The sequence below is a fragment of the Parus major genome, chromosome 2, assembly GCF_001522545.3.
Source record: "Parus major isolate Abel chromosome 2, Parus_major1.1, whole genome shotgun sequence".
In the NCBI taxonomy this organism is placed as follows: domain Eukaryota; kingdom Metazoa; phylum Chordata; class Aves; order Passeriformes; family Paridae; genus Parus; species Parus major.
The window spans coordinates 30,956,809-30,970,606 of NC_031769.1; the positions used below are offsets into that span (position 1 = coordinate 30,956,809).

Below are 13,798 nucleotides of genomic sequence, written 5' to 3' on the forward strand. Positions count from 1 at the left end.
CAAAACCTAAAAGTGAAGATACTGCCACAACAGTGTGCTAAGAACAGAGTACACATTCAGTATGTATGCAAATATTACATCTGTATATTTGTGTAAGGAAGCCAAAACTATTGGGTTTGTTTGTGTCAAACCAAGCAGTTTACATCTGTTTAGTTTTAGTCCCATTTCAGCAGGCTACCTTGTGCCATTTGATTTTTTACTTTACCCTTTTTTACCTTAAACTTCTCCTGAATATCTCTTGCTGTGAGTAGTCTTTCTCTTTGTAAAAACTTTCAGTAGTTTTGGTTTTGTTTTCCAACATAGAATATCTGCTGAAGGGAAATACAAAATAGGAAAGAGACTTTAAAGGGGTCGTGAATATCTGACAGAAATGTCTAAGTTTTCCCTATAAGAGGAAAGGCATTATATCTTTCTATTGATATTTCTATGTATTTTTATATTTTTTTCTTTAGAATTACATGCAGTGGCTGAGATTGGGGTTTTCCCCCCATTAATATGAAACCTGAATAATTCCATGGTCACTTTGTATTGCGTAACTCTGCATAGTCACTTATATTGTATTTTGTTATCATCCCCTTACTGCTTTGTCTATTTTTGAAATGTCCCTGACCCTAAGGGCTGTTTCTAGTTTGCCAATAAATGTTCTTGTACAATTAGTACAATTTGGCAAAGTCTGGTACATATCTCTCTGGAGACTGTAACCACAGAATTTTCAGTTCTATTTCATGTACAACTTCTTATCCATCCATTCCTCCTACCCTGCCTAGCTGACCATCTGCAGCATTTGTGCTCACCTGGATTCTTGTTGTTTTGGAGATGGTTCAGATTTCTGCTTAAACCAGGATTTCTTCTGGCATCTCATGTTGAATATTAAAAAAATGTGCACTTACAAGCCAGTTTTTATGGTGAATTAGTTCATGATGTAGGCAGAACTGATTTCTAGTGGTAATAATGGTAGACAGTACTGGAAGCCATCTGGTTTTAGAGGGTCACATGAATCTTTTCAGGTCGCTGAGCTGGATGCTCCTCATTACCATCCTGCTCTGAGATCTTTCCTTGGGTGATCATGTAAAAATCATGGCCAATTGCACCAAAGCTGTTCATGGCAGAGATGTGTCAGCAAGCCTTCAAGCCCAGAAAGTGCATGTTTGAATCTGCCAGATTTTGCATCCACGGTTTCTTCTGCCTTCAGTAATTCACTGTGTGTTTTGCTCTCCTTTCAGAGGCATGTGCATCTCCAGAGTATCTCCTTTTCCTGTGGTGACCTTTTATAAGTGCAGACAACTGAAATTTTGAATGTTTATTTAAACCAAAGTGTTTATGTATAACTTCAGGTGAAACTAATGCTGTTGGTTTGAATGAACAAAATGTTTCACCGGATTGGAATTGAAATAAGAAAGAATACTTATTTTCCCCCTGAGCCTCAGAAATAAAATGGCCTTTTAAGGTGGCATTCAGATAAGAAGGAACAAGGCCTGAGGAGTAAAATGAAACTCATTGTGGTCAAAGTAAGGTCAGTTCCCTTACAAAGACTGCATTGTTTGTATGGAGAGGCCTTGTGTTCTGCTGCAGTAGCTCTATTAAAATTAGCTTCTATTACACTTGCATCTGTATAAAAGCACAAATGCCTCGAGGTGCATCTAATCCTTTATAACAGACTGTAGTAATTATTAGTCATGAGTGTCTAGGAATGAGGTGTGAGACCTGCTGATGACAGCTGCAGCTTTGAGATGGGTGGCATTTCTACCACCTGAATAGCTCCTACCTGGCACCATGAGTCTTTGATGACTCTTAGGTCTCCAGTTCCAGAGCTTTTGCTTGGCTGTCACAGGTGTGTCAGAGATGGGATGATGTCCAGAAACCCTGCTTTGCCAACGTTTGTGATGCTTGGTTTCAGTACTTTTATGAGTACTTGGGAAATACTCCTTGTCAAGTTATTACACCTTTGACTGACAGGTAATGACTGCTACAAATAACAGGGCCTGGTTTATCTATTTCGGTGAATAAAAAGTTAAATGCTTCTTACAAGTTCAGAGCTCTTTCTTACCTCATATGTATATTACGAGGTTATCAAGACACAACATATTTGAGAATGTATGTGCACGTAGGTGTGTGTACTTAAGAAATGGTATGATTTTAATGGCCACTATATTTACAATAACTGAAATATTTTTTGCATAACTTAAGCTATATATATACATTCATTGTCTAATCTGAAGGGAAAAATATGATGAGCAGATCTTTGCCAAGCTTAATCATGAGTTTTCAGCAAAGTTTTTTTTTTCATTTGTGAAAGTCTACACCAGTTTATTTGTTTTTTTCACATCACCTACAGTGAAACTTTTTTTCTTCAGGGCATGTTTTGGCTCCAATATGGAATTTCTTGTTAAAACAAGTGATCCAAAAAGATACACTCAGGAATCATTGTTTGCTTACTGCTTACAACCCTCAGCTGGGAGACCAAATTCTGGGGCTCAAGTTTTTGAAATAGGCAAAGCAGCAGCTACAGCCTCCTGTTTCCTGTCCTATGTGATCACTGATAGGATCTTCCTTCTTGATAAAAAATGTTGTAGTTAGTTTGCTTTTCTAAAATAAGCACTTTCCTAGTAGTACATGTAGTACCATGACTTTAGATTAATATGGAAGAGATATATTTGTGGTTTAGGACATTAAATTATAATGAGAAAGTGGACTTGGAATAAATTATCCATGAAACACAAGAGTTATAAAAATGCTCCTGATGTTGTAGAAGTTCATTGCAATGTGAACAGTCCCTTTTCATATGTTAAGGTGCTGTATTACCCCAACCCAGGCTCTCCACCTAGCAGTGAGTGATGCTCCTGCAGCACCAGCTGGCACAGATAAAGAGACCTTGTAAGATTTAGGCTGTGCCCTTGGTATGACAGTGAAAATTTTCAACTCTCCAGAACACATGGATGACAAGGTGAGATATTCTGTTAAGCAGTATGGAGATTGTTGTTTAGCTTGTTTTTCGTGTGAACTACACTGGAAACTGTTGCTGTCAAGAAAAAATGCCAAATCTTTTAATTTTAGTCTGTAGGGAATATCTATAAAGGTTTGGTCCAGACAGGAGCTTGAGGGTGCTTTGAGGAATTCAATCATCTCTTGGTAGAAGTCTAGTCAGTACTGGCAGTACAACTAAAGTCTATCCATGATAAAATTAGGAGGAAAAATAAGTGAGTATTTCTTTGTATTTCTTTGTCCTTTGCAGGCTATAAATACTGAACCCATAGTATCTTCCTCCAAAGTTCCTGTGAAACTATTTGTAAAAGACAGACTAGATGGTAACACAAAATCATCTGTGTAATGTATTACCCAAAAAAACCTTTCTCTTCAAACTGTAGGGATAAATGTGAGTAAATCCTGGTCCTACTAGATTACAATTTAAGTTTTGCTATTGAAACTGGTTCAAGTCCTACCATGTGACACCATGGCATCCTATGGGTGAGAAGTTTGGAGGGATTCAACTTTGCAAGTCTCGGTGGTTCCAGGACTTTCCAGTGCTTCTGGGAAGTGCCTTCCACCTCTGGGAAGTGTTTTTCCACTGTCCTATGTTTCCTTTTCTCCATTTTTGATTTTTTTACTCAATATTGTCTCCTGGCCTTTTTAAACCCTCTGCATCCCTACTAGTCTCCTTTATTCTATGTTTCAAAAGATGATTCTTCTTATTGACATGCTTCAGCCACAGGCACTCTCTGTGGCTCTAATAGTCCAGTGTTTTCCTTCTGAATTCAATGCCAGACAGATTACTAAAAGCTGATGCCTACCAGTGAAATACCTCTGCTTGATAATGTCTAGTAGGTGTTCTTTTTTTGTAAGTAATATCTTTCTTTTAACACTTCTTTGTGTTATCTTTCTTTTAACAGATTTAACAGAGTTGGAATATTTAATACTATTGTCCCTGGATGTGCAGGTCAGACAGAACCACATGAGAACCTCAGGTTCCCCATTCATACTTAAATATGACAAAATTAAAACTGATCATTTGGTTCAGCAGTATATTTCTGAATGGGGGGAAAAAGAAATATTTGGTTTTTTTCAGTAATAAGAAAGAACTCTGAGGGACAAATTTGCTGGTTTGTAACTGGCATGAACACGAAATTCAAGATCCCCTCTTTGCTAGTATGTAACTTAAGATTTTTAATGAGGAAATTGTGAAATTGTTTAGCAATGACATTATGATTTTGTGTTCCTTTAGAAATGAGATTTAAGGAGATTTTTTTTCATTTGTGTCATTAAAATTTCTGGGGTTTCGTTCTAAAAGTTTGAGCATTTATATTTAAAAAAAACAAAACAGTGAAACCTCTAAAGGCAACCAAGACTTCAAATAAAAGCACTAAAGCTCTCCCAGAAAAATCGAAGTGCTTTTAAAAAGGATGGCATTTTTAGCAATGGTGGTGTTGCACTTGACTTGCAGAGCCTGTGCAGCTGCTGGCTGTGCCCCTGTGATGGGTGGCAGGTGACACCACTGCAGCCTGTGCCTGCTCTGAGTTTGGGTAGTACCTGCCTGTGTTTCTCAGATGCCTCTTTTGTGCAGCAATGTTATGGAATACTAACAATCAACAGTGCCTAATTAGCTCATTTTGCTTTGAACTGGGGTTCTTGTCAGCTTTGATTGACACTCTTAATTGTGACTCTCTTGAGCTCTGTTCTTAAAAATGTTTGCACACATCAGATATTTGATTTAGCTGACTTATTCTTACCATGTTTATATACTAATCTGTGTATTTGGATTATGGGTTGTTTTTTTCTTGCTCCCCTAGAAGCTGTGTCAGGTTGTCCCTGACACTGAGCTGGTCTCTGAAATGATGTTAGCTGCTGAAGGGTTTATTGACACCTGTCTGTTAGCCAAGAAGTTCATCACCTCGTAACCCCTCTGCAGGGAGCTGCTCCCTGAACAGCTGAAGGTTCTTTGGGCTTCTGGATTTGATACATATCCATTAACACACACTCCTCCATAACAGTGCAGCTGAACTGTATAATAGGATATTATTGTATAATAGGAGGGACTTATGCATATTGTCTTATTGTCTTAAAGACACTTTAAATCACATGTCCATCCTTAATAAATTGTCAGACATGAATTTGGAAACAAGTGTCCTTTCTTCTTACCTTTGAATGTTTGTAATGTGTTAGTTTTGTATTAAATAACAGTACATCACCATTTTGTACCTGGGATGACCGACTACATTGTGCTGCTGTGTAATACCCACGTAAATACCTATCTTTTGGAGAAGAAAATAACAGAATAGAAATTAATTTGCAAAATAGCATATTGTAATTGAATGAAGATATCTTTAAACTTTCCTCAGTAAAAACACTGGCAACTGTTTGAAAAAAAAGGGGTGGAAAAGCATTTCCAAATAATTTAATTATTACACTAGAAAGAATCTGTGTTCAGAAATATTACCTTAAAAATGCAAACCCTAGAAACTCTATGATCTCTTCCATGTATGTATGTTGTTTTGATCATCTCCAGCTGTATAATTTTTCACAAGATATTCCTAATATTAATTTTTATCAACGGAATAAAAACTTGAAGAACCCTTCAACCTTAAGCCATAAACTCAAATAGCAGGCAGAGCCTTTATGAAATAAGAAACAACTTGATTTTCCTGCCTGCATAATTTTGAAATTATGTCTAAATATCCTGAAGATTTCCTGACACATTCTTGCAATTTTCTAGAGATAATGAAATTAAACCATGCATATCTAAAGATAATTAATACTGTTTGCTTCACTAGAACAAGGATTCCTTGAGTCTAATGATTACTTTGTCCCAGAGGCGTGTTCTGAATTGAGAAAAGTAATTTATAGCATTGGTTGCCACTTCATTATTAATTATAGTTACAATAATAATAATAATATTAACATTAATGTTTGAAGCAAAATCTAGAATGTTCTTCTTTGTTTACTTTTTAATTCTCATTTGGTTTGCTTTTAATGGAAATGGGAGAAATCAAGTATCTCTGAGAAAAAATTCTGGGCTTCTGCACAAAATAAACAGCAGTTCTGAGAGTATTGCCCCAGTGTTGGGGCTTCTAGAACTCTAAATATACCTTTGGGGCACGAGGATCCTAGCCTATGGAAACTGCTGCAGAAGGGTTATCAGGGCTTTCCTTGTTGTGAAGGGACTTCTGGTCCTGCCATACCATGGCAAATAAAGTCCTTGTACACTGGAAAAGCCTCACACCAGGCTGCTGTTGAGGTGTATATCCTGCTCTTTAACACCCTTTCAGACAGAAAAACAACAACAACAAATTTTGGAAACAAACAAACAAAAAAAAACTTCCCTAAATCTAACCAAAATCTTATTAAACACAATTTATTCCTAAATTTCCTGATTTCATTATCAACTTTAACTTCTTTGCCCAGATGAACCATTTCTAAAATGTGGAGACTCTTTTTCAGTACAGATAACTGGCATCTTTATTACCTCAGAAATTTTTTTCTTACTGATCATGAACTTGAGTTTGAAAATTGAGTTTTCTTGAGTTTGAAAATTACTTTTGTTAAGTTATTCTTTGTGATGTATTTAGTGCATTTGATTCACACTTACAGAGTTACCACTGTCATGGTAGAGGATAGAGGCATGGCATCTGACAACTTAAAATGGTATATTTTAAGTTGTGAATTTGCTTCCAGTTCTGTTTTTGTTTTGGATTTTTTGGTTTGTTTTTTTTTTTGCAAGGGGGGGTGTCTTTCTTTTTTTTGAGGGGGTGGGAAATCGATAATACTAATAGACTATATTTATATTGAACTCCTAGGTGTAGCTGCTGAATATGTTTTCAAACTTTACCCAGTTGGTAGCCAGTTAAGAGTAGGGAAACAAATTCTGGAACACTGAAAATTAAATGGATATACAGATATATCTATATTTCAGCCTTTCATATTTTTTAGTCAATCTCTAAGGCTGATTGAAAGCCACTGAAAGACTGTAAGTGAATAAAAATGTCTTGTTTCACTCTGTGTAAAATTGTTTTCTTCACAAACATTTCCATTTAGCTTTATTTCATGTGCTACCATGACTAGTTAAAATGTTTTTGTAGAGCTGTTATGACTGGGGACTTCATGCTATCAAGTCAGTTTTGGTAATTGCAGGGTCCCTGAAACAAGGAGACAAGAACAGACCTGAAGATTGGGTAAAATATGTTTCTGGTGTTTTGCCTTTGAATAAAAACAGAATCCTAAAAAAAATTATTTCATACTTTTGTGATACATTGTTTACCCTCCTTTTCCATGTGCTTATATGAGCCTTAAGAGTTTAATTTGCATAAAATAGTGACAGATGATATCCCAATTTTCACAAGCCTGATCAGTGACCTGTTTCCAGCTCTGGATGTTCTGAGAATGAGGAACCTACAGTTTGAGCAGATGGTTAAACAATCTACCCTGGAGCTGTACTTGCAGCCAGAAGAGAACTTTATTCTCAAAGTAAAATAATTTGTTGTCTTTAATTATTCTCCTTAAGATTTTTGATCAAAATAATTGCCAGTGGGTTAGTTGTATTAGACAGGAAGATTATTTTTGAGTATATTAAAGCACTGATAAATTGTCTCTCAATGAGTCAGTATTTCAAAGGCATTTCATCGTGGCAGTAATGTTCCTCAGTATGATAAATATGTCCATATGGAAACATGTGTCCTGTTCAGAAAAGCTGTGTACAGTGGCAATCTAGAGTGACAAAAATGTTTGTGCACAGTAAGAAAGATTTGTATTTGGCAGCAAATTCATTGTTGGTCAGATATTTCTCGTCAGGTAGAAGAGCCAGGGAAAAAAGACATAAATAAGAAGGTGTGTATTTGGAATGTACATGACTACATGTGACTTTTTTGTGCTCTGACTTTCATTTATATATTTCATTTTATTTATATATTTATTTATATATTTTTATTTATATAATGCATGTTGTGTTATACACATTAAATGTATAACTCACAAGAATTAGTTGCCCATAAGCTAAATTTAAGCACTAATTTTGTTTGATTAATAATTAATTTAATAATTAATAATAACAATTTAATTAATAATTTAAAGACAGGATGAAAAAGTGAAATGTAGAAACACTGGTTAGTACACAGACCAAATAAAAAGTGCATATATTCCCACCTTTCTTCAATGAACATCCACATCTGCTGTGTGTGACAGCACACCCCTTACCTTTATTGGGGTATGTTGGAAATAACAAGGCTGGTTGAATGTGACTGATCAGAAGATTTATAAAGGATTTTGTGGTCTTCTCTCTCTTGTTCCATTATGCTGACAGAAGGGAGAAAAACTAAAAGGTATGCCTTGGGGTAATGTGAACTTTACAATCAGCCTTCTACAGAGTGTTTTGTTTCCTGCCAACTGGGTAAATCAGAAAACAAACACTAAGCATCATGAAAATGTTCCTGTTAGTCTTTGGAAAATCAGACAGAATATTCTTCACCAAAACAGAAATCCACAAGCAGCCAAACTATTTCTATTCTGTGACTCATACAGGAGACTGACTTTGTATTTTTCTGAGTTACAGCTGCACAACCGATTGTGGAATCTGCTCTGCTAAAGCAATGGCAAAATTGTGATAACTGTTCTGTGTCCTTGGGTTTTCACAGTCCTGCTGGACTATGTGGCAGTCTGGCAGAATAGGATTTGTTCTCACTTGCTGAGGTAACTGCTTTAACTCCTTTCCACTAACACTCTTATCGTTTTCTGAGAGACTCTGTTGCTTGATGCAGCATTAGCTTTGCTAAGGCAAATCTGCCAAGAAAGTACAAGCTTATTTTTTCCTATTAAAGGGAATAAGAATGTGGAGGGTGAAAAAAATCTTGTGAATAATTATCTCTGTGATAAGAACAAGAGCAGGAGAGGAAGGGTGCTCATTGTGTGTCCCTCTTGCATAGTAGGATGCTCAGCTAGAGGAGCAGCCAGCAGTGTGTCCCTCAGTGTTTGTGGTTGGAATTGCAGGGAATGGAAAACGCAAGGTACCTGCCTGCCTGTGTACTTGTTTTCCATCTCTCATTGTAAAGAAACTGCCACAGCTCTCGCATAAAAAATTCTTCATGTTGCCTTTGCCTGAGGCTGCAGGGTAATGACACTCTGCTGAGGGCACTCAGTCAGACACATGATGAGCAATAGAAAGCTCAAATGTTGCAAGCAAATTCTACATTTTATGTGTTGTTTGCATGTCCCAAAGGACAGTTAATCATGACATGAAGTAATGAACATACAATTTGACAGATAGACTAAGTAATACTTTGTTCTGGAAGGAGAAGCAGGATGTTTTAATTAGGCTTCTAGACAGACATAATGCAATTTCTTGCCAAAACACTAGACAAATAATTCTAATACATAATGCTTGCCTATTTCTGCTACTAACTGTTGGCAGCTGCATAGATTTTCTTCTCCATTTAACACTTTCTATTAGAATTTAGTGCAGAATACAGCTATTTCAGACTGGGACTCTCCTTTCCTATCCTTAGGCTTAATGGAAATTTGGGACTAAACTAGCACAGAGACAAGAGTAAATTAATATAAAACTGTCAGCTGAGTGAAGGGATTCAGTCAGGGATCCAGTTCAGGAAAAAGTCCAAAATTCCTACTATGTGAAAATGGTGAAATTAGTGTCACTTACATTCACCCTGTTCCTTCTCTTCAGGTTCTGAAAGTTCATCATCACATGTATGTGGACACAAAAGAAATGCCCATTTGGAATTAAGTTAATGCAGAAGTTCTGACAGCTGATAAACTGTGTGGCTTTATACCCCAGGAAACCTGAAAGTGGAAAGCTGGCAAGAAACAGATGTGCTCTTGCTAGGATATCATTCTCCATCCCAAATGGACAATACAAACATGTAAGAGACAGAATTCTTCCATTTTTCTGAGGTTGTGATGTAACGAGTGGTGAGTGCAGAGCACTGGTGGTTCTGGAAAGGCTGGAGGGCAGGATGCTGGTAGACAGAAAGTATTTACCTGAGCAGTGCTGATCCAGCTGCCTTGAAGGGCCTGCTATTTCCTCCCCAGACCCATGGTACCTCCCTTATCTCACCCATATCATTAAGATTAATGAGAACTCTCCTGTAATCAAAACAGAAATAGGTCATTATTACATAAAATGCAATATATTTTTTTTCTGTATTTAATTTTGCTGTATTGAGTGATCACTGAATTTTTTGTTATTTTAAATAGCCACCTAATAAGCAAAGAAAACATGGGTTTGATGTTACAAAAGTTTCTTGTTTCAGTGATGTGTCATCTTCTGAAGTTTTAATTGCAGTGCAATGTTGTTGAAGCACTTAAGTGATGAGATTCTATTGAAATATAATTTTCAGTTCACCTATCATCTTCTCCGAGTGGACAAGCCAGAATTACCCATGAGGGGCCAAAAAGTTTGTTTTAAGTAGGGATACAGATTCTGTGTGCTATGGATGCTAACAAGGTGAGCCATTGAGACACAGTTACACTGGCTCCCCCTCTACTTGTTTTCCCATTTTCTTCTTCCTCTATTTTCTGGTGACAGTTTTGCAGTGTGCATTCCTCTTTTCTTTTATTCTTATAATTTATTTGCTTTTCACTATTGCTAAGTAATATTTTAGTAGCTAATTAACGCTTTTATGTCTTGCCTATTTGGCACCGCAAAAAGCCTTAAGTTAGCCTATGAATACTGTAATGCTTATTGTGCCTCCTAGATGTGAGCTGATGTAATTCAAGATATCAATGATAAGATTATTGAAACTGGTATTTGGAAAGTCTCTCAGTAAAATACATCTAAGATTTACGTTCTTGAATCACTGTACTATGGAAGGCTAGTGTAGAAAACCTGAATCAGTCAGTCTAAGCACAGTAGGATACAGACTTCTTTCCTTCTTATTAATTATACTACTAAACCAAATTTGTGGGCCCTCTGAAATGCTGTAATGTAACAAAATCCAAATCTGAGATCTGAGTGTAACACTTGGAAAGGGATTGGAGTTTTATGCTTTCTTATCTTAGAAACTTAAGCCCTAATAACCCTCTGGTTATTATTGCTCACTCCACCAGCAAGGTGCCTGGTGGAGTGAGCCATATAACCTAACTTTATCTGAAAAACAAAAAGTGGCTTTTTCAATAAACATTTTTGAGCACCTAAATTTAGAGTCCTGCTCTGAATCATCTTCTGATTATTTCTATTGACCTTGAGGGAGATTTTTCCCTCCTCTGCTTTTACTTGCTTTCAAGAGAACTCACATCAGCAAAGCAGGCTCATCACCCTTTGAATTAAGTTAACTCTAACAAGCTCATACAAGGTCAAGTAAAATCTTTTGAATTTTTTATCCCCTGAGATTCTGGTAAAAAACTCTAGGCTTGTTTGTTTAATTTGTTCAAGGAATAGTGTATGCATTATGTTGCAGATAATCCTCTGTGGGACTGTAATAAACATGATTGTGCTGACCACGTTCTTGTTAAACAATACATCTTAACTTCGTTTTTCTGAAAAGTTTACTGATGATTTCTAGGTTCTGACCCTTACAAGCAATGCATGTGTGCCTATGACTCTGCCAATGTGGCTGCTGTTTGAGGTACATGTCTAAGAGCTGCTGCCCCAGCTACAATATCCAGAGCTGGTATTCATCACGTGATACCCCAGGACCTGGAGTAGAACCTGTGAGCATCTGATCAGATATTGGCTGGCATTTTTAACATCCAATTTAAAGATTAATTGGTATAAACTCCATTATTTTTACTAGGTCTTCCTTCTAATTTTTATTCTTCAATAAAATTTATTATTTATTTGGTGGCCACGTATATCCTCAAATAGGCATTTCAGGGAATTTTGCCATCAGTTAAGTGGGGTATTTTCCTCTGTGTCCTGCTTAATCAGAGCAGTAGTGTGGAGGGCTGATCCTGGTTGAATGCCAGGTTCCCACCAAGCCACTGTTACTCCCCCACATCAGCTGGACAGAGAGAAAAATATGATTAAAGGCTCTTGGGTTAAGGTAAGGACAGGGAAATTAAATACTCAGCACTCTGTCATGGTCACAACAGACTCATCCTGGACAAATTAATTTTATTTATTACCAATCAAATCAGAGTAGGGTAGTGGGAAAAAAAACCCCCAAATCTTAAAAATACCTTCCTTCCACTCCTCCCTCTTCCCCAGATTTTTTTGGACCTTTTATCCTTAGTAAGAGAAATTCAGTCTCCAAGTCCATTTAAATAATTGAGAATTATGCCCACTGCAACTTGTACACCACAAACTGAAGATTTAACCTTTTTCTATGGCCACATTTATACACAGATAATTTTTTTTTCCAGCTAAATTAGCTTCACACAAACAAAGTGTATGAGATCTAGAGGAAGCAAATCACTTCATCACCTTTCCACTATGCTCTTGAACAACTTGCAGAGTTATATTTGTGGAAGACAAATTGTAGAAGGGATGATAGTATGATACATACCTGTCAGTGGAAGATTAGAAAGCATGAGCTGTTAGTTGAGATTGCCTCATTTTGAAAGTATGGTTATTTTTGCACTTTTTTTCAGTGTGTTCTGCATAGGATATTCTCAAGTGAGTCATGGTGTTATGATTGCATTAACCTGTATTGTACAACTTTTTAATGCTTAGATGAGTAGGAATTTTCCTGGGGAGATTAGAAGTCTATGGATGTAGAAATGTGGATCTGATGATCAAAAGATATAATCCATTATCAACTCTCCTGTTGCCTTTGAGGGTTAATATATGATAGGAAAATACAGAGTTTAGAAATGAAGTATTTATCAGGCAAAGAAGCTTTTAGGTCCTCACACTAAATAAAGCTGTTTATTGCCAGCTGTTTGTCCAAATGGTTTTAGGTAAGGTGAAAGCCAGGCCACAAATTACATTGAAATAATTTAGAAATTAAACCACCTACATCTTTCATCAGACTTTGCTTCTCTTGCAGTTATGGGGAGACTGGTGTTCTGTAAAGCCAGAGGTGGAACGAATATGTTTCAGCTACAACCAGATTTCAAAAGCTTCCTGTTAGAAGAAGTTGAATAAAATTTTTCATAAAATATAAAAATACTAAATAAAAAGTAAAAATACTGCAGAAAAAGTAATCCACTAAAAAAAAAAATTTTAGTAGTTCTTTGAAAATTAAAGAATGGTGTATCCTGTTTCATCACTTTCTAGAATTTAGTCCTAGCCAGAGAGAGAAACAGAAATTACAGTTTCCTTTTAAGAGTAAACTGTAATGTATTTGATGGAATTTTTTCCTTTTTAATGTTAGTCAATCTTTGTTCACACATTTTAGACTGTACATCTCCAGTAGTTTATTGATTTACTCATAATAAAAGGCAAAGCAGTCTTGCTTGCTGGAAATGCTGGAGTAGGAAAAACAGCCTTTGTAGGCAATAGGCTTGGTGCTCTCTCTGAAGACGAGCTCCAGACCAACAATTCATTCTACTGCCACACAACATCAGCAGTGCTCCAGAGTAAGTTCCATGCAGATGTGAGAAACTTATCTTCCCTCAACAGCAGGGAAAAAATATATTCCACAATTATTAGAGTCTTTTCACAACCATTGGCTACTGCTCTTGTCTGGGACTTTGCAAAGTTCATTTCTTTGCAAACTGGGAAACTTGGAAAGTTGTGCCAGGTGAGGGGAAAGGAGGAGGATGAAACTGCTTGATGCAAACTGGAACTGACTGTTCTCCCAAAAGCTGCTGTCTGACTGCAGATGAGAAAATTTGGAATTTCCTCTGTTCACCAGAAGGCTCGAGCCAGCTTTGGCATAGCCTGGGTGTCTCTGCATGGTGCCTATAGGTGTACTGAAAC

At 36.7% G+C, this 13,798-nt stretch overlaps 1 protein-coding gene across 1 annotated transcript in view; it reads left to right on the forward strand.

The window, feature by feature from the left end:
* The first annotated feature begins 951 nt into the window (after window positions 1-951).
* Window positions 952-13,798, forward strand: part of DNAH11 (dynein axonemal heavy chain 11) — a 76,339-nt gene continuing 63,492 nt past the window's right edge. The window contains 9 exon segments of the mRNA XM_033512550.1: window positions 952-1,146; window positions 1,796-1,956; window positions 2,791-2,944; window positions 3,055-3,211; window positions 3,888-3,934; window positions 4,785-4,928; window positions 7,071-7,179; window positions 7,283-7,455; window positions 8,910-8,987. Of these exon segments, the coding sequence (XP_033368441.1) occupies window positions 952-1,146; window positions 1,796-1,956; window positions 2,791-2,944; window positions 3,055-3,211; window positions 3,888-3,934; window positions 4,785-4,928; window positions 7,071-7,179; window positions 7,283-7,455; window positions 8,910-8,987 (1,218 nt within the window).